The 19,069-nt window shown below is 45.5% G+C and overlaps 2 protein-coding genes across 9 annotated transcripts; one reads left to right on the forward strand and one right to left on the reverse strand.

The window, feature by feature from the left end:
• Window positions 1-15: 15 nt before the first annotated feature.
• DXO (decapping exoribonuclease) lies at window positions 16-2,390 on the reverse strand. 6 transcript variants are annotated; one of them, XM_045825853.1, is made up of 8 exons: window positions 2,006-2,174; window positions 1,802-1,843; window positions 1,482-1,583; window positions 1,076-1,311; window positions 768-987; window positions 521-656; window positions 302-396; window positions 16-219 (listed from the first exon to the last, which is right to left on the reverse strand). In XM_045825853.1, exons 4-8 carry the CDS (start codon window positions 1,113-1,115, stop codon window positions 69-71), a joined length of 642 nt encoding a protein of 213 aa, XP_045681809.1. In that variant the 5' UTR covers window positions 1,116-1,311; window positions 1,482-1,583; window positions 1,802-1,843; window positions 2,006-2,174; the 3' UTR covers window positions 16-68. The 6 variants fall into 6 exon arrangements, with proteins under 6 accessions (XP_045681809.1, XP_045681806.1, XP_045681805.1 ...); XM_045825850.1 differs by having other exon boundaries at window positions 1,482-1,843; window positions 2,006-2,390; XM_045825849.1 differs by having other exon boundaries at window positions 1,482-1,883; window positions 2,006-2,390.
• A 50-nt stretch (window positions 2,391-2,440) lies between these two features.
• STK19 (serine/threonine kinase 19) lies at window positions 2,441-18,845 on the forward strand. Of its 3 annotated transcripts, none has more exons than XM_045825855.1 (7): window positions 2,441-2,599; window positions 2,731-2,867; window positions 16,543-16,638; window positions 16,922-17,061; window positions 17,860-17,957; window positions 18,062-18,209; window positions 18,414-18,845. In XM_045825855.1, exons 1-7 carry the CDS (start codon window positions 2,500-2,502, stop codon window positions 18,457-18,459), a joined length of 765 nt encoding a protein of 254 aa, XP_045681811.1. In that variant the 5' UTR covers window positions 2,441-2,499; the 3' UTR covers window positions 18,460-18,845. The 3 variants fall into 3 exon arrangements, with proteins under 3 accessions (XP_045681811.1, XP_045681812.1, XP_045681813.1); XM_045825856.1 differs by having other exon boundaries at window positions 17,860-17,938; window positions 18,061-18,209; XM_045825857.1 differs by lacking the exon at window positions 2,731-2,867 and adding an exon at window positions 4,247-4,338 and having other exon boundaries at window positions 2,444-2,599.
• The last annotated feature ends 224 nt before the right edge of the window (window positions 18,846-19,069 follow it).

Consider the following 19,069-nt stretch of genomic DNA (forward strand, 5'->3'; position numbering starts at 1 on the left):
ACAGGGAGAAGCACCTGGAGATATGTCTTTAACTCCACAGAGACAGAACCAGCTCCCGCCCTTAAGTATCAGTCTTTAGGGGATGGTGTCTTGGGGGTTGATGGGAAGTCCTGAGTCATGGCTTCCACATACCATGTGGGCAGGAAGGCATGGGGTACATCTCGATGTACAGACACTGTGACTGGGCCACCAGGCTCCCAGGAGAAGAGGTGGACGAGCCTGAGAAGAGGGAGTTGCCAGTTGAGGGCTGGAGGGTGGGCTTCAGGGACCCAGAGGGAAGGGTTAGAGTCGAATGCCTCACCTGGGGTCATCCTGGATAACTGTGTTCTGGGCAAAGCTAAGGAAGGCAGCACAGAAGTTCATGCACACAGAGGGATTCCAGCCGTCACGGTCATTCTGGAGAGGGCAAAGGAGGAGGCAGAGATGAGTGAGGGCAAGAGTGGGGGGAGGGGAATGCACATGCAGCCCGGGACACGGGACCCGTGGTCTTGGCCTCGGGGCTGTGGCACCACTGCCTCACCCTGACGTGTTCGAACATCTGCATGGTGGGAAAGGTCTTGAGGGAACAGACGAAACCCTCTGGGTTACGGAAGCCAGCAACAACATTTGGGACCCCCAGGAGGAATGACTGAGCCCACCATTTCAGAAGCTTGTGTCTGTAAGGAAAGATGAGGTGTCGGTGGGACCCCACCTCCATCCTCCGCCTCTTCCCCCAAGTCCCTTCCCCAGCTGTCAGTTCTAAGCTCTTGCCCTGCCCACTCCTCAACCTGTAGAAACTCCTCCATTGGCCAGGGCTGTGCATCTCCTTGGAGGTCTTGAGTTCCACATAGCAGGTGGGGGGCTGTGGGGACGGGGCCTGTGGGTCTGTGCAGTCTACCTCCCCTGAGAAGAGCAGAGGGTGGTTTCCCAAGCGGCTGCGTAGCACAGAGCAGAAGGCCACGTTGGTATTTACCTCCCCAGAGGGGTCCGGGGAGCCTCCAGGTTTGTCTGTACAGGGAGAGAAGCAGCGGCAGGGGTGGGGGCTCTCAGTCTCTGGGGAAGGGGGAGGGAGCTACAGAGCAGGGGCAACTCTCACCTGCACACATGTACTGCTCAAACTTGTACCCCATGTACATAAGTTCCCGAAGGAGGGGTGGCCGGGCAAGCCTCTGGGCTCGAGCAGCTGGTGTCTCTACCTCACTCAGGTACAGTGTCCCCTGGAACCTGGAGGCCGCCAGCTGCCAGCCTTCCTGCCGCTCATATGGTGTTGTCAGCAGTTTTGTCAGGTGCCCCCGCCACGTCACTATGGCCCCTGTCAGCCAGCTTGGACCCCTGAGAGGGAGGAGTTAGAGGCTGAACGTCTGACAAACAGTAGCTCAGATGGCTCCCCCAAAGAACAGCCCAAGTTTCTTCAGAGGACTAAATGCCCTCCAGCTTTGGCTTTCCTAATTTTAGGGGGCAGGTACAGGTCTGCATCTACTTGTGTGCTGTGCTCAGCTCACCCTTCCAGCCGGCCTCTGTGCTCCAGGAGCCAGCGTAGCAGGTGGTCCAGGCCTTCTCGGACCTCCTCGTCCCGGGGCTGGTATCGATCAGGGTATCCGTCTCTGAGGTCAAAGTTGGGGCACTGACCATTGGTGGGGGGTGGGCTGTAGTAGCGCAAGGCTTGGGCATCTCCATGGTACTGGCGTTGGGCATCCAGGGAGAAGCAGCCCATTTGTGAAGGGCGCCGGTAAAAAGGAAAGGGCCCAGAGTAGAGGGCAGGGTCTGTGGGTAGTGAAGGGGCTGGGCGGGGGAGTTTGTTCCGAGGTTCAGCTACTTCTACCTTCCCAGCTCCTCTCTTGGTCCCTCTGGGCTCCATGAGATCCTGAGAGATGAGGGGAAAGTTCCGCTTTTATAACGGAGGCCTGGAGAATGGGGACTCGGGGTCAGGACCAAGTAAGTCGCCTGATGGCGAGAGTCTGGCTTTGAAACACGGAGTCCTCAGCCCCTTACACAGAACCACCGCCAGGTGCACCCATGGCCCTACCTTTTTACCACCAAGGCGAAGAGGTTAGGAAGGGTGTTTGGGCTCAGATCAAGGATCTGGTTGCTTCTCAGCCCGCCAAACTCAACTCCCACCTCCGCAGAGCTTTGACGTCTCGGCAGGTACAGCCGAACTCTGAGGGAAGCTAAACAGGTTTTCGGCTCTGGCTGGCGCAATCACTCAGCGACAGTGGCTGGCAAACCCCTCGCACCAGGAAGTTGGTCATTACGCGGCGGCCCGCGCCCGCGGCACTGCCAGGCTTCGGGGACCTGAGTTCCCAGGGGCAGCGGAGCAGCACGGGCCCCGGAATCCGCATCGGCACCGCCCCTCGCAGCCAGGGCACGAGAGACGACGGGTGGACGTCTCTTTTGTCACTGTAGGGCCTGACTTACGCTCCGCCCAGTCTTGGAAGACGTCACTGCTCCGCGCCGGAAGTGTATTTTCCTGGTCTTTCCCTCAACACCTTCCCCTTCTTCGGCCCCACAAGATCCCGGGTCATGAGCCGGAAGAGGCAGCACCTGGTCCCGGAGACTTTGGGACTGAAGAGGCGGCGGGAACCAGGGCATGCAGAGGGAGACCCTTTGAGGGGCGAGACAGGTAACCGTGACAACCGGGAAGTCTGCACGAGCGGCCTCGCCTCCCCTCACCCTAGATGCTGGGAGGACGGCACCCCCATAAGCGTGCCCCCGCTCTAGTTCACGTCCCAGTGACCAGGCCTCTCCGCCCAGGATCGGCACGCGCGGCAGTCGCGGAGCTGGTGCGGCTGTTCCCCCGAGGTCTGTTCGAAGATGCGCTGCCGCCCATCGCGCTCAGGAGCCAGGTGTACAGCCTTGTGCCCGACCGGACTGCGGCTGACCGGCAGCTGGTGAGGGGCGTCGGAGCCACCGACCGAAGCAGTACTCAGGCTCTCGTTCCGCCAGCCATCCTGCCATTCAGCAAGCCTAGCTCTTTTTGGGCAAGACACTGCAGTGCCAGGGAGAATGCTACAGACTCTGTTAAAGGACGCGCAGGCAGTGGGGAGCATGACGCAGTGGGAGCATGAAGTTGGGGGAGCCTGCAGTGCTGGGAGTGCAGGCAGACGTCAAATTACAATAGGCCTTGAGCATCAGTGTTGTTTCTGCTTTACACCGAAGACAGTGATCTTAGAGCATGTTAAACAGGAGAGGGAGCGGTGTGTTGCGTGGTTTGGAGGTAGTGAGATGAGGCAGGGGGATCAATTCGAAGAAACTGTCTCTGAGAACTGGTGAAGGCCTAAATTAGGGCAGTGTAGCAGGAAGGGAGAAGGTTGGGTGAGGGATGTAGGAAGTGGCAAGAGGGAGGAATCCAAGATAACTCAAGATTTTATGGTGGACATACTGAGAGGTTGGCTGGTGGAGTGAATAGAGAAGCACATTGATTTGTTGGGCAAAAATGATGTTCTTAATTTTGTGCAAGTTGGGTTGGAGGTGCTTGTGGAGCGTCCAAAAACAAATGTGTAGTAGACAGTTGCATGTGAAGGTTTTTGGAGAAAATGTTTTGGAGAGAAGGTTTTGGAAGGGCTTTGGAGAGAATTCTGGGCCCATGATTTAGAATTGGAAGTTATTGAGAAGTGAGAGGTGGTTCAAAGTCTGTGGATGTGAGTGAGATCGGATCGGAAGAGTGAGTAGAGGGGTGATTTTTAACCTTTTTGCATACTTCAGTAGATAATGAAAGCAGTATCTTTCTTTACCGAAAAATGCATACACGCCATGTATATACAATGTACATGCACAATTTGGGAGGAAGGTGTGCAACAGATATTCTGAGGCCCATGGTTAAGGACTTCAGGTTTATAGTGAAAGATTATAGGGCCAGATCCACAGTGCTGAGATATTCCAATATTTAAGGCAGTATTTCTCAGAGTATGTCCTGGGTTCTATATCAGAATTATTTGGGCTGCTTCTTAAAAAATGCTCAGGGTACTGAATTAAGGTCTCTTGGGGTAGGACCTGGTAATCTACATTTTGAACTACTGCCCCAAGTGATTCATAATGTGCCTTAAAATTTGAGATCCACCGATGTAAGGGGAAAGCAGAGGAAAAGGAGTCTGGGAAAGAGGCTGAGAAGGAATGCCTAGAGTTAGGGTAACCCAGGAAGAGGCCTATTGTGAAAGTAGAGATTTTCAACAAAGTGGGGTATTTGGCGTTTTTAAACCCATGATTCAGGGCAGTGATCTGTGAGGAGGTCAAGAAAAAATAATATCCCAAATCTGTCCATTGGGTTTAGCAGGTAGAAGGTTAATACGGCAACCTGTCGGAAAGAAGAGGGAAGAATGGAAAGATGGAGACCAACTCCAGTCTCATGAGGAAGCAAGTCAGGTGGAACCACTCTCATATATATAGTATTTGTTATTTTTAATCTAATCAACTGGTGTTAGCCTGAATTTTTTTAAAAACTTTAAAAGTTGGCACAAAAGAAAATGTAAACATGTACACACACACAATTTAAAGAATGTTTACAGACCATATACCCATTTAACCACCACCCAAGTTAGACTGTAGAACACCGCCAACATCCGACATATATCGCTCTCCGTTCAAAATGCCTTATGTCCCTGGAAGGTGACTGCTGTCCTGACTGGTATGACAGTTCCTTCGGTTCTCTTTATGCCACCTATGTGTTTATCCATGAACAGCATAACTCAGTTTTACCCACTTTTGAACTCATTATAAACAAAAATCATACTGAGTGTATTTATTTATATCTTATTTCTTTTTTAATGTATTTTATTGATTATGCTATTATAGTTGTCCCATTTTCTCCTCTTCCCTCCACCCTGCGCACCCTCTCCCACCCACATTCCCCTCCTTTAGTTCATGTCCATGTGTCATAAGTTCTTTAGCTTCTACATTTTCTATACTATTCGTACCCTCCCCTGTCTATTTTCTGCCTACCATCTATGCTACTTATTCTCTGTACCTTTTCCCCCTCTCTCCTCCTCTCACTCCTTTGTTGCTAACCCTCCATGTGATCTCCATTTCTCTGGGTCTGTTTCTGTTCTAGTTGTTTGCTTAGTTTGTTTTCATTGTTTTAGGTGTGGTTGTTAATAATTGCGAGTTTGCTGTCATTTTACTGTACATGCTTTTTATTTTCTTTTTCTGAGATAAGTCCCTTTAACATTTCATATAATAAGGGGTTGGTGATGATGAACTCCTTTAACTTGACCTTATCTGAGAAGGACTTTATCTGCTCTTCCATTCTAAATGAAAGCTTTGCTGCATACAGCAATCTTGGATGTAGGCCCTTGCCTTTCATGTTTCAAATAGTCCTTTCCAGCCCCTTCTTGCCTGCAAGGTCTCTTTTGAGAAATCAGCTGAGAGTCTGATGGGAACTCCTTTGTAGGTAACTGTCTCCTTATCTCTTGCTGCTTCTAGGATTCTCTCCTTCATTTTAATCTTGGGTAATGCAATGATGGTGTGCCTTGGTGTGTTCCTCCTTGGGTCCAACTTCTTTGGGACTTTTTGAGCTTCCTGGACTTCCCGGAAGTCTATTTCCTTTGCCAGATTAGGGAAGTTCTCCTTTATTATTTGTTCAAATAACTTTTCCACTTGTTGCTCTTCCTCTTCTCTTTCTGGTACCCCTATAATTCGGATGTTGGAATGTTTAAAGGTGTCCTGGAGGTTCCTAAGCCTCCTCATTTTTTTGAATTCTTGTTTCTTCCTTCTCTTCTGTTTGGTTGTTTCTTTCTTCCTTCTGGTCCACTCCATTGATCTGAGTCCCAGTTTCCTTCCCATCACTATTGGTTCCCTGTACATTTTCCTTTATTTCACTTAGTGTAGCCTTCATTTGTTCATCTAATTTGTGACCAAATTCAACCAATTCTATGAGCATCCTGATCACCAGTGCTTTGAACTGTGCGTCTGATAGGTTGGTGATCTCCTCGTCACTTAGTTGTATTTTTTCTGGAGCTTGGATCTATTCTTTGGTTTGGGCCAATTTTTTTTTTTTTTGTCTTGACGCACCTGTTACGTAGTTAGGGGTGGAGCCTTAGGTGTTCGCCCAAGCAGGGCAACCCAGTAGCTGTGTTGTGATGCTGTTTGTGCGGGAGGGTCCGAGAGGGAACAATGGTGCTTGCTCCACTCTCTGCTGAATTTCAGTTACTTCCACTGCTTCCCCTAAGCAAACTGGGCCCTTCTGGTGCTGATTCACATGTGGGTGGGTTTGTGTATGTCCTAGGACCCTGTGGGTCTCTCCAATGAACTCTACTGTGAGGCTGGGAGTCTCTCCCTGCACCTCAATCCCCACAGGTGTTTTCAGTCGGTGTTTTGAGGCTTTATTTCCCTGCACTGGAGCCCTGGGTTGCACAGTCCATCTTGCTCCGCAGTTTCTCCTGGTTTATCTGTGCGAGAATGTGGGACCACCTGATTCCGCCAGCCGCCTTACATGCTGTCCACAATCTGCCACCTCTCTGGATCCACCAGCTGCTGCTTCTGGCACCTGAGATCTGCCAGCCACTGCTTTTTTTTTTTTGCCTCGACCCCTCTCTACCATGCCGCCTAACTCCACTCCTCCTACCAGTCTAGATGAATGTGTCTGCTTTAATTCCTTGGTTGTCGGACTTCCATACAGTTCAATTTCCTGTCAGTACTGGTTGCTATTTTTTTTCTAAATTTTTGTTGTCCTTATTTTTGTTGTGGGAGGAGGCACAGTGTGTCTACCTATGCCTCCATCTTGGCCGGAAGTCTATATCTATTTCATTAAGTGAATATTTTTGAGATTCTTCCAAATTGTCACCTGTAGCTGTAGTTAGTTCATTTTCATAGATTTCCATTTTGCAGACCTATCCATTTTGTTCATTCACTTGGAAAAATTGTATTTTTCTAGGAATTTGTTGATTTCACCTAAACTTTCAAATTCATTGGCATAAAGTTTGGAGTCTCTTTTTATTGTTTGTAGAATAATAGATTTCTCCTCCCTTTTTCTTGGTCAGTCTCACCAGTGACTTATCAACATTAATAGTCTCTCAATGTTTTTTTTTTTTTTATTATTGGTCATATACAGTTTTCTCCTTTTTACTCCCAATCAAGTCCCCCCTCCCACCCTCCCCACTTCCCTCCCATTACCACCCTCCCCTTAGTCTATGACCATGTGTCCTTTAAGTTTGTTCCTGTGAACCCTTCCCACTGTCCCCTTAAATTCCCTCTTCTCGCCCCTCCGGTCACCATCAGCCTGTCCTCTATTTCAGTGTCTTTGGTTACATTTTGCTTGTTTCTTTGTTTTGTTATTTAGGTTCCTGTTAAAGGTGAGATCATATTGTATTTGTCTTTCACTGCCTGGCTTGTTTCGCTTAGCATAATGTTTTCCAGCTCCATCCACGCTGTTGCAAAGGGTAGGAGCTCCTTCTTTCTTTCTGCTGCATAGAATTCCATCGTGTAAATGTACCATAGTTTTTTGATCCATTCATTTACTGATGGGCATCTTGGTTGCTTCCAGCATCTAGCTATTGTAAATTGTGCTGCTATGAACATTGGGATGCATAGGTTCTTTTGAATTGGTGTTTTAGTATTCTTAGGATAGAGTCCCAGCAGTGGAATTGCAGGGTCAAAAGGCAGATACATTTTTAGTTTTCTGAGGAAGTTCCATATTGCTTTCCATAGTGGTTGTACCAGTCTGCAGTCCCACCAACAGTGCACTAGGGTCCCCTTTTTCTCCACAACCTCTCCAACACTTGTTGTTTGTTGCTTTGTTTATGATGGCCATTCTGTCTGGTGTGAAGTGGTATCTCATTGTGGTTTTAATTTGCATCTCTCTGATAGCTAGCGATATTGAACATCGTTTCATGTGTCTTTGGATATTCTGTATGTCCTCCTTGGAGAAGTGTCTGTTCAAGTCCTTTGCCCACTTTTTAATTGGATTCCTTGTCTTCTTAGAGTACAGTCATGTAAGTTCTCTATATATTTTGGAGATTAGACCCTTGTCTGAGGTGTCATTCGCAAATATGTTTTCCCATACAGTTGGTTCTCTTTTAATTTTCATACTGTTTTCTTTAGCTGTGCAGAAACTTTTAATTTTGATGAGGTCCCATTTGTTTATTCTTTCCTTTATGTCCCTTGCTCTAGGGGACACATCATTAAAAAAGTCTCTTCGTGAAATATCTGAGATTTTCCTACCTACGTTCTCCTCTAGGACTTTAATGGTGTCATGTTTTATATTTAAGTCTTTTATCCACTAAGTCCTTGAATTTATTTTTGTATATGGTGTAAGTTGGTGCTCAAGTTTCATTTTTTTGCACGTGGCTGTCCAGTTCTCCTAACACCATTTGTTGAAGAGGCTATTTTTATTCCATTTTATGTTGCTGCCTCCTTTGTCAAATATTAATTGACCATAGAGACTTGGGCTTATTTCTGGGCTCTCTGTTCTGTTCCATTGGTCTATGTGCCTGTTTTTATGCCAGTACCAGGCTGTTTTGATTACAGTAGCCTTGTAATATAGTTTAGTGTCGGGTATTGTGATCCCTCCTACTTTACTCTTCTTTCTCAATATTGCAGCAGCTATTCGGGGTCATTTATAATTCCACATAAATTTTTGAAGTGTTTGTTCTATGTCTGTGAAATATGCCATTGGTACTTTAATAGGAATTGCATTGAATGTGTAAATTGCTTTGGGTAGTATGGACATTTTGATGATATTAATTCTTCCAATCCATGAACACGGTATATGTTTCCATTTGTTTGTGTCTTCCTTGATTTCTTTCTTCAGTGTTGTGTAGTTTTCTGAATACAGGTCTTTTACCTCTTTGGTTAGGTTTATTCCTAGATATTTTATTTTTTCTTTTTGCTATTTCAAATGGGATTTTTTTCCTTGATCTCTGCTTCTGCTGTTTCATTGTTGGTGTACAGAAATGCCTTTGATTTCTGGATATTGACTTTGTATCCCGCTGTTTTGCCAAATTCATTTATTAGGTCAAGCAGTTTTTTGGTAGAGTCAATAGGATTTTTCTATGTATACTATCATGTCGTCTGCAAACAGTGATAGTTTTGTTTCCTCCTTTCCGATTTGGATGCCTTTTTATTTCTTTTTCTTGTCTGATTGCTGTGGCTAAAACTTCCAGTACTATATTGAATAGAAGTGGTGAAAGTGGACAGCCTTGTCTTGTTCCTGATCTTAATGGAAAAGGTTTTAATTTTTGCCCATTGAGAATGATGTTGGCTGAAGGTCTCTCATATATGGCCTTTATTATGTTGAGGAATGCTCCCTCTATTCCCACTTTGCCAAGTGTTTTTATCATGAATGGGTGCTGTACCTTATCAAATGCTTTTTCTGCATCAATTGATATGATCATGTGGTTTTTTGTCTTTGCTTTTGTTTATGTGATGTATTACATTTACTGACTTGCGAATATTGAACCATCCTTGCATCCCTGGAATGAATCCCACTTGGTCATGGTGTATAATCTTTTTAATGTATTGTTGGATGCGGTTTGCCAGTATTTTGTTGAGGATTTTAGCATCAATGTTCATCAGTGATATTGGCCTGAAGTTTTCTTTCTTTGTTGTGTCTTTATTTGGTTTTGGAATTAGGATGATGTTGGCCTCATAAAAAGAGTTTGGGAGATTCCCATCTTTTTGGATTTTTTGGAATAATCTGTGAAGGATAGGGGTTAGCTCTTCCTTAAATGCTTTGTAGAATTCTCCTGTGAAACCATCTGGTCCCGGGCTTTTATGTGTTGGGAGTTTTTTTGATTACTGCTTCAATTTCTTTTGTTGTTATTGGTCTGTTCAGACTTTCTGCTTCTTTTTTCATTGAGTTTTGGAAGATTATATTTTTCTAGAAAGTTGTCCATTTCATCTAGGTTTTCAAATTTTTTTGGCATACAGTTCTTCGTAGTAATTTCTTACAATCCTTTGTATTTCTATGGTATCTGTTGTAATCTCTCCTCTTTCATTTCTGATTGTGTTTATTTGGATCTTCTCTCTTTTTTTCTTGATGAGTCTGCTTAAAGGCTTGTCTATTTTGTTTATCTTTTCAAAGAACTAGCTCTTGGATTCATTGATCCTTAGAATTGTGCTTTTAGTCTCTATGTCATTTAATTCTGCTCTGATCTTGGTTATTTCCTTCCTTCTGCTTGCTCTGGGCTGCCTTTGTTGTTGTTCCTCGAGTTCTTGTAGACGTAGGGTTAGGTTGTTTGTTTGGAATGTTTCTAACCTTTTTAGGTGGGCCTGTATCACTATGAACTTCCCTCTCAGGACTGCCTTGGCTGTGTCCCATAAGTTTTGGGTTGTAGTGAGTTCGTTTTCATTAGTTTCCAGAAACCTTTTGATTTCTTCCCTAATATCATTCTTGACCCATTCATTGTTTAATAGCATGCTATTTAATCTCCATGATTTTGAGTGTTTTTGTTTTTTTTTCCTTCGGGTTGGTTTCTAGCTTCAGTCCCTTGTGGTCTGAGAAAATGCTTGGTATGATTTCAATTTTCTTGAAATTCTTGAGGCTTGTTTTGTGTCCTATCATGTGGTCTATCTTTGAGAATGTTCCATGTACATTTGAAAAGAATGTATATTTAGCTTCTTTTGGATGGAGGGCTCGGTATATATCAGTAAAGCCCATTTCATCAAGGGTATTGTTCAATGCCACAATATCTTTGTTGATATTTTGTTTAGAAGATCTGTCCATTTTTGATAGTGGGGGTGTTAAAATCTCCCACTATAATTGTGTTGCTGTCCATATCTTTCTTGAAGTCCTCTACGATTTTCTTTATGTATTTGGGTGCTCCTATGTTGGGTGCATATATATTTACAATATTTATGTCTTCTTGATGGATTCTTCCCTTGAGTATTATGAAGTGACCTTCTGGGTCTCTCTTTATGGACCTTTTTTTGGAAGTCTATTTTGTCTGATATGAGTATTGCTACCCCAGCTTTTTTTTCCCTGTCCATTTGCTTGGAAGATTTGTTTTCCAGCCCTTCACTTTCAGCCTGTGTAGGTCTTTTTATCCTGAGGTGGGTCTCTTGTAGACAGCAGATATGTGGGTCATTTTTTTCTTATCCAATCAGCTATTCTATGTCTTTTGATTGGAGCATTTAATCCATTTACGTTTAAGGTTATTATTGATAGGTACTTATTCATTGTCTTTTATGTATGTGTGTTCCCTCTCTCTCTCTCTCTCTCTCTCTCTCTCTCTCTCTCTCTGTCTCTCTCTCTCTCTCTCTCTCTTCTCTCCTCCTTAAAGCAGTCCTTTTCAGAATCTCTTGCAGAGCTGGTTTGGTCGAGGTGTATTCTTTTAGACTTCTTTTGTCTGGGAAGCTTCTTATTTGGCCTTCAATCTTGATTGAGAGCCTTGCTGGATATAGTAGCCTTGGTTGCAGACCTCTGGTTCTCATTACCTGAAGTATTTCTTGCCATTCTCTTCTGGCTTGAAGTGTTTCCATTGAGAAGTCAGCTGTTAGCCTAATTGGGGCTCCCTTGTATGTTATTTCCTTCTTCTCCCTTGCTGCCTTTAAGATTCTCTCTTTGTCTTGAAATTTTGTCATTTTAATTATGATGTGCCTTGGGGTGGGTCTCTTTGGGTTCCTCTTGATTGGGACTCTCTGTGTTTTCTGGATTTGTGTGACTTTTTCTCTCGTCAAATTAGGGAAGTTCTCCTTCATTACTTGTTCAACCAGGTTTTCGATCCCTTGCTCTTCTTCTTCACCTTCTGGTATCCCTATTATACGGATATTATTACGTTTCATATTGTCTTGCATTTCTCTTAATCCCTCCTCATTCTTTCTGAGCCTCTTTTCCTTTTCTTGCTCTTTCTGGATGCTGTTTTCTACTTTGTCCTCCAGCTCGCTAATCCGGTCTTCTGCTTCATCGATCCTGCTTTTCATTCCTTCTACTGTGTTCTTCAGTTCAGAAATTGTATTCTTCATTTCCTCTTGACCTTTGCTGAGAGTTTCTATTTCCTTTTTCATGTTTATATAGTTTGCAGTGAGATTGATGTAGTTTCCCTCTAATTTCTGAAAGCTCATTGTGAGTTCATTGAACTTCCTGGTAATCATTGTTTTGAACTCACTATCTGATAGTTGGGTTGCCTCTATTTCATTTAGCATTTTTCCTGAGGCTTCCTCGTTTCCCTTCAGTTGGGGGTTGTTTCTTTGTTTTCTCATTGTTCGTGGGTTTCTTCTTTGTTCTTCTTGCTTGTTAATTTGAACTGTTCTGATTCCCTGTATTTATGGTGTGAACTTCTGTGGTAGAATTTTTGTGTGTTTCAGTGGTGCAATCTCCTTCGTGTATCCTGGTGGTCACAGCTTCCCCCTACTCTTTTTTTGGGATCAGTTGGAGGAGTAAGGCAAAATGGTTTAAAACAGCAAGATAGTATACTATGATATTTACTTTAGCAGCCAGTAGAGAAGAGATGGGTTATCCTTTGGCTCCTTATAGTGTAGCCGTGATCCTCCACCCCCACTATCCACCTTTTTAGAAAGGATGGAAAGAAGGTAAGACTCTTATTGGGGATGAGAGGATTGTTAGTTGGATCTAGAAAGCTGTGAGGCTGTGGGAGGTCAGCTTCTAAGGTAGGGTTGGACTAAAGATTAGTATATAGGAGTAGTGAGTAAAAGAATAGAGACAACCCCCCACAATAGTATAGTTCAGAAAATTGCAAAGTGGGTTGAGATCAGGTAGGGGTATTGAGAAGCATTTACAATTGTATAGACTAGGTCTTGCTAGCAGTAATAGTAAAGTGACAGTCTTGTGGCAGAATCGATGAGGTCTAGATAACAAGAATAAAGAGTATAGAACCTTGAGAAGTGTATTAATGGAACGCAGATGAAGGATAGTAACTTATCAACACCTTGTGACTGAGATACCAGGGGGAACCTATCAAATGACAGTATAACCAGCCAAGCAAGGAAGATTATACAGAAAGAAAAAGAATACCAAAATATTATTAAAATAAAAAATGTCGTAAAAGGGAGAAAAAGATAATACAAATTTACAGTAACTTGCAAGATTAAAACAAAAGGAAAGAAAAGCAGAAGATGTGGTACAGGAGAGATAAATTTGGAGTGGAAAGAATAATATTAGGTTGAATGGAAGAGAAACATAAGGGTTTGCGAGATAAAAATAATGAGAATTGAAAAAAAAGTCACATAAAACACAAGATAAAATCAGTCAACCAACAACAGCCAGAGAAACCAATAAAAACCAAACCAAACAAAAAACAAACAAACAAACAAACAAACAAAAAACCTCTTGTTGGTTTCTAACTGGCCAGACCAGTTTTTCTGATCTTGCTAGCTTCAGCTGGCTGAGGGGCCTTTGAAATGCTTCTCTCTCTCACAACCAGAACTCAGCAAGTCTGTCAGGTACCGGGGCGCTCCCGAAAACACTGGTGCGAGAGAGTCAGTCTTCCCGATGAAGGTGCGGGAGCCCAGCCGTTTCCAGCTCCGTGTTCCCCGCCGAACCGCACTCTGACCGGGTGTTGGCGCCTTTCCCGACTCCCCCAGTCGGGCTGGCTGGAAATCTCTGAGCCACCACTGAAGGAACGCCCCCAGCCCCTTGTCCCTTCTGGGATCGCAGCGCGCGATTCCTGCCTCCCTATGGGGCGCGAGCCGAGCACTGCCGGCTTGTGCTCTCCACTGATCTGCACTTCGCTGGGGTAGAGATGCCCCTGGTCCTGTTGGCTAGAGGCTCTCACTTCTCGGTCTCTGGGCGGGATTTCATATTCCCTGGGCGATTTTTTCTCAGTCCAACTGGCCAATCTGTTCCTTCTAGCAACCCGTTCTCTCCTGGAGTTGCTCACCCCCGTATTCGGGGGAGGGAGGGGGCAGCAACTTCCCTCTCCCGGGATCCCTGGGGAAGAGCCCGGAGCACCGGGCGGGCCTGGGGTCTGCGCACCCCAGACCCCGCGCTGATCCTTGGGCCCCTTTTGTCCTGTACCCTCTTCTTACCGTCTGTTTTTCCAGTGAGTGCAATAATTTCTGATGTCCTGCTTTCAAAAGTGATTCGGCAACCCAGCCCACTTGCTCTGCCTCTCCACCGATCCGCGAGTTTCCCCCCTCTTCACAGAAGCCGAGAAAAACGCTGCCTACAGTAAAGCCGCCATCTTCTAGTCTCTCAATGTTAATAGCTTTATTGCTCTCTTGTTTGCATGTTTTCTGTTTCATTAATCTGTTTCCCCTCTACTGTTGGGTTTATTTTACTTTCTGTTTTCATGAATTTTTATCCTTTCTCTCTCTCTTATCTTCACCCGAGGGCATTTTTTCATTGCTTTTAGAGAGAAAGGGACAGAGAGAGAGAGAGAAACATTGATTGGTTGCCTCCTGTATGTACCTTGACCAGGGATCTTATGCACCCTGACCAGGGATCAAACCTACAACCCAGGTACATGCCCTGACTGGGAATCGAACCTGCAACCCTTCAGTTACGGGATGACGCTCTAACCAACTGACCACACCAGCCATGGCTATTTCCCTCCCTCTCTCCCTCTCTCTCTCTCTCTCTCTCTCTCTCTCTCTCTCTCAATTCTTACCCGAGGATTTTTTTTATTTTATTCTAGAGAAAGGAAGGGAGGGGGGTGGAGAAAGAGCGAGAAGGAAATCCAGAGAAACATCCATGTGAGAAAGAAATATTAAGCAGTTGCCTCCTGTACATACCCCGACTGGGGATTGAATCCACAATCTAGGTGTGTGCCCTGACTGAGAGTCGAACCCTCAACCTTTTGATGTAAGGGACGTTGCTCCAACCAGTTCACCCACCCAGCCAGGGCTGTTCTCTCTTCTAATAGATAAATGCAGGGCAGCTGTAGTTTTCCACTAAATATTGAGATTTATCTGTCTCCCCAAATTTTGTTATATATTTTCATTATGATTCATTTTAAAATGTCTTCTAATTTGGTTCATGATTTGTTTTCTTTTATTCATTGGGTTGGTTAGTAATGTGTCTTAATGTCTAAACATTTTCTTATTACTTTGTTGTTACTGATTTCTGGCATAAATGATATTGTGGCCAGAGAACATATGATTTCAGTCCTTTGAAACTTACTGAGACTTGCTTTGCCTTTTGTGGTCAGTTTTGTTAAATATTGTACGTATATTTGAGAAGAATAGGTATATTCAGTTATTAATTTCTTAGTAATGTGTTACTGTTGAAGTCTTCTGGCTCCTCACTGCTTATTTTGTCTGTTGTTCTATGAGTTAATGGAATTGGATTAATGCACTGTCCTGGTTGTGGGTGTGTTATACATTGTACCTTCTCTCTGTGTCCTTTAAGTCTCTTAGTCTCTTGTCTGCATTTTCTGTCTTCTGACTGTCTTTACTATAGTGTGGTTAATTGTTTTGATCTGTCTTGCAGATTAGTAGCTTTTTATTTAGCTGTGTCTTAATTCATTAAACCCATCCATTGAGTCCTTAATTGCACTTTCCAGTTCTAGAATTTCTATGTGGAATTTCTATTAAATTTCTATTAAAATATATTATGTTGATTTTTTAGGTAATTTAAAAAGAAGATTTTATTTATTTTAGAGGGAAAGGGAGGGAGAAAGAGAGGGAGAGAAACATTAATATGTGGTTGCCTCTTATATGCCCCCCACTGGGGACCTGGCCTGCAACCCACCCATGTACCCTGACTGGGAATGGAACCTGGGACCCTTTGGTTTGTAGGCCAGCACTCAGTCCACTGAACCACACCAGCCAGGGCTGTCATGTCAATTTTTATAATTTCCTGCTGAAAAACTCTATCTTGGCTTTTATTTATTTCAGCATTATGAACATAGGGGCTTTTAAAAAATATATATTTTTTTATTTATTGATGAGAAAGAGAGAGAGAAAGCAAGAAAACGTGTTTGTTGCTCCAGTTACTTATGCATTCACTGGTTGCTTCTTGTATGTGCCCTCACTGGAGATTGAACTCGCAACCCTGGCATATCAGGACAATGCCCTAATCAACTAAGCTACCCAGCCAGAGCTTTAATAGTCTGTTTTTGATAATTTCTTGATAACATGTCTTTTGGGGTCTGTTTCTGTTGTCTGTTTCTTTTGAATTTGTTTCCTTGTGTGTCCAGTTATTTCAGACTGTGCTGGACAGAGTTGCCTAAATCATCACATGTCTTCCACATTCCAATTACTTCTATGAATTCTTTTGTTCACTTATTATTTTGTGAGCTCTTTGATGCTTAACAATTTAAAAAATAATATTTTATCCAGCATTTTAATTAATTTTCAGCAGGTAGGTTGGTTCTTGCTGTATTCCTAGTTGATTTTTATTTGTTTTAAACCTTTTATCTTGTATTCCTCTCCACTTTCCTCTACCCCAAGTCTGGACTGTTAATTCCTTAAGGCCAGGGCTTGTGTCTTAATCACTGTTTTACCTTTAGTGTCAGGCAAATGAGTAGTCTTAGAAAATGCTTACTGATAGTTCGACACTACAGATGAGGTGGGTGGGTGACCAGTTGGGAAAGACTCTGGTGATTCTCCTGATTCGCTCCCCACAGCTTTTCCTTTACTTAGAGAAAAACTCCCCAGTGTGGGCCAGGTGCGCAGAGTCTAGGGGAGCATCTCACCCTGACACTTTTCCTTCCATTCCCATCTTTCTGGAGACAGAAGGAACTTCAGGAACAGGGGGAGATCAGAGTCGTCCAGCTAGGCTTCGACCTGGATGCCCATGGGATCATTCTCACCGAGGACTATAGGACCAGGGTGCGTGCAACTGTGTGTGTCATGGGGCGTGGGGTGGGCGGGCAGGAGACTGGGGAAAGGAAGTAAAAAGAAAAGAGGCCGTTCTCCTACTCCATAGCTCACAGAGGGCACAGGACAGGGCTCTGCTAAATAGTAATAAGAGGGAGGAGGGGGAGGAAAGGTATGGAAGCTGGAAGGAACTCAGCAGAAGGGAATCTGCCTCCCACCTGCAGGTAAATGTCCTGGAAAAGAGGCCACTGGGGAGTGGGGGAGGGCCACACCAATCTCTCATCTCTGGTTCCAGGTCCTCAAGGCCTGCAGTGGCCGATCATATGCTGGGGCTGTGCAGAAGTTTCTGGCTTCGGTGCTTCCAGCCTGTAGGGACCTTAGCTTCCAGCAGGACCAAATGACGCAGACCTTTGGCTTCACAGACACAGAGATCACGTGAGACTTGGGGACTTGGGGAACCAATCAAATCAGGCATCTGGCACCTCCCTGCCTCCCTCCCATCCAGCCTTGTCCTTTTCCTTTTGCTGAACCTGCCCAAAAGGTTTACTTTTTTTTTTAAATTTTAGTAAAATGATCTAAATTTGTATTATTCCCCCCAGGTAAGACACCTGTCTTACCTGGGGCCTTGGAAAGAGCCCTGGATTAAAATTCAGGCCATCTGGGTGGCTAATCAGACGCATCTAGAGGCCTGCAGGGACCACAAATGCCTGATGTGAATCTTGCTGATACTAAGAACAGGAGTGGTAGGAGCTAAAGCACTCACTTTCAAAGGAACAACAACCAGGCGTGGGTGAGATGAAATTATCAGTGCAGGGCTGATATCAATGTCCCTGGCTCGGGCTCCCTGTTTCGTAACCCACGGTGCATGTGAAGGCGTTTTCTGAATTTCTCAGTAGATGTGGGAGGAGCTGTGGTGAAGTATGCGTAGTCAGTGGCAGGAGCACAGAAAAAAAGACCCTTATTTCTGGTGGGACTGAGGGTGTCAGGGCTTGTGGTCAGGGAAGGCTTCTGAGAGCAGTTTTGGGGAACTAGCAGCGGGTAAAGAGTGGGGGAAGGGCAGTTGGGCAGGTGAATGGGATCGGAGAACTGCTGGGTGGGGTGGGGTATCTGTTATCCAGTCCCTTTGCTGGGTTGCTTGTGTTTCTGGAGACAGAGTCCAAACATAAGCAGACGGGGAGGAGAGAGGATTCTCAGAGCCAAGGCCTCATCTTTCCTGGCTTCCCACCTGCTTAGGCAGCTGGTGAACGCTGGAATCTTCACCGTCCGAGATGCTGGGAGTTGGTGGCTGGCTGTTCCTGGAGCTGGGAGATTCATTAAGTATTTTGTTAAAGGTATCCTGTCTACAACTCCAGCCCTCATCCCCTCAAAAACACCTTTCAGTCGCTTCTCTGGCCTGTAGGCCTTACTCCGCACTCCTGTGCCATCTCTCCTCCAGGGCGCCAGGCTGTCCTTGGCATGGTTCGGAAGGCCAAGTACCGGGAGCTACTCCTTTCAGAGCTCCTGGGCCGGCGGGTGCCTGCCTCGGTGAAACTGGGCCTCGCCTACCACGTGCATGACCTCATTGGGGCCCAGCTGGTGGACTGGTGAGTCTTGCCTCCAGCTTCTAGCAGTTGGCAGAGCAATGACCCAAAGTGTAGTTGGGTTTCCTCCCCACTGTTGCTTTCCTCACTAGGGAAGCCCAGCTCTTCTCTCCCCTGGAACCCAGGAACATCCCTGGCCAAGGTCTGAGTTCTCCCCAGACCTTGGGCCTGCGCATCTGGATCCCACCATGTCTTTCTCTTGCGCAGTGTCTCCACCACTTCTGGAACCCTCCTGCGCCTGCCGGAGACGTGAGGATTCCACTCATCGTGGCAGACCTCCCCGCAGTGGAGCGAGAGGGGCCCGGGAGTGTTGCCCAGTGGTGGCCGAGACAGGGTCACCTTGCAAAGCTTGGGGCTAGGACCGTGAGTGTTGGACTCTCGAGTGTGATGTCAGACGTGACTGCTGCTGTTGACCTGGGCTCCGAGCCAGTGGTGGGGTCTGGGCGGTGCTGCTCTGCCCTTCCGTGGAAGTGGAGTCAGAAGACGTGCCAAGGCCATGGCTGCTGCCTTTCGTGCAGCAAGGTGCTGCTGTTAACTGTCCTGGGCTAGGAAGGTGGGGTTTCTGAGGAGACTGGTGGGGGAGGGCGGGGTTCTCTTCCCTACATGTTGGGTTGAAGCTGCCAAATAAAGTGTTTCTGATGGTGCTGTTTCCTGGGTGTCTTGTGTAATGTGCTGTGTGCTTCTCGTTTTGGGGTAGAGGTAAGGCCACACTTGGGCCTAACCTGTGCCTCATTGTTTGGAGGGAAAAAGGGGTGTTGAGGTCAGTTTTCCCTGTGGGGTGGTGAGGGTGTGCCTGATCTAAAGCACAGAGTTTCTGTCGGGGCCTGCAAAGAGCAAAGGCCTGATGTAGTGCAGTTTTTGTG

The sequence above is a fragment of the Phyllostomus hastatus genome, unplaced genomic scaffold, assembly GCF_019186645.2.
Source record: "Phyllostomus hastatus isolate PE091 unplaced genomic scaffold, TTU_PhHast_1.1 phas_scaffold_60, whole genome shotgun sequence".
Classification (NCBI taxonomy): domain Eukaryota; kingdom Metazoa; phylum Chordata; class Mammalia; order Chiroptera; family Phyllostomidae; genus Phyllostomus; species Phyllostomus hastatus.

What these genes read in the sequence shown, in the direction of transcription:
- STK19 (XM_045825855.1), top strand. Translation starts at nt 2,500, where the DNA reads ATGAGCCGGAAGAGGCAGCACCTGGTCCCGGAGACTTTGGGACTGAAG. An exon ending in CCCTTTGAGGGGCGAGACAG is followed by an intron (nt 2,600 to 2,730) that starts GTAACCGTGACA and finishes CTCTCCGCCCAG; the next exon opens with GATCGGCACGCGCGGCAGTC. An exon ending in GGGGCCCAGCTGGTGGACTG is followed by an intron (nt 18,210 to 18,413) that starts GTGAGTCTTGCC and finishes TCTCTTGCGCAG; the next exon opens with TGTCTCCACCACTTCTGGAA.
- DXO (XM_045825850.1), bottom strand. Translation starts at nt 1,837, where the DNA reads ATGGAGCCCAGAGGGACCAAGAGAGGAGCTGGGAAGGTAGAAGTAGCT. An exon ending in CAATGGAGGAGTTTCTACAG is followed by an intron (nt 657 to 767) that starts GTTGAGGAGTGG and finishes CTTTCCTTACAG; the next exon opens with ACACAAGCTTCTGAAATGGT. An exon ending in GTTATCCAGGATGACCCCAG is followed by an intron (nt 220 to 301) that starts GTGAGGCATTCG and finishes CCCTCTTCTCAG; the next exon opens with GCTCGTCCACCTCTTCTCCT.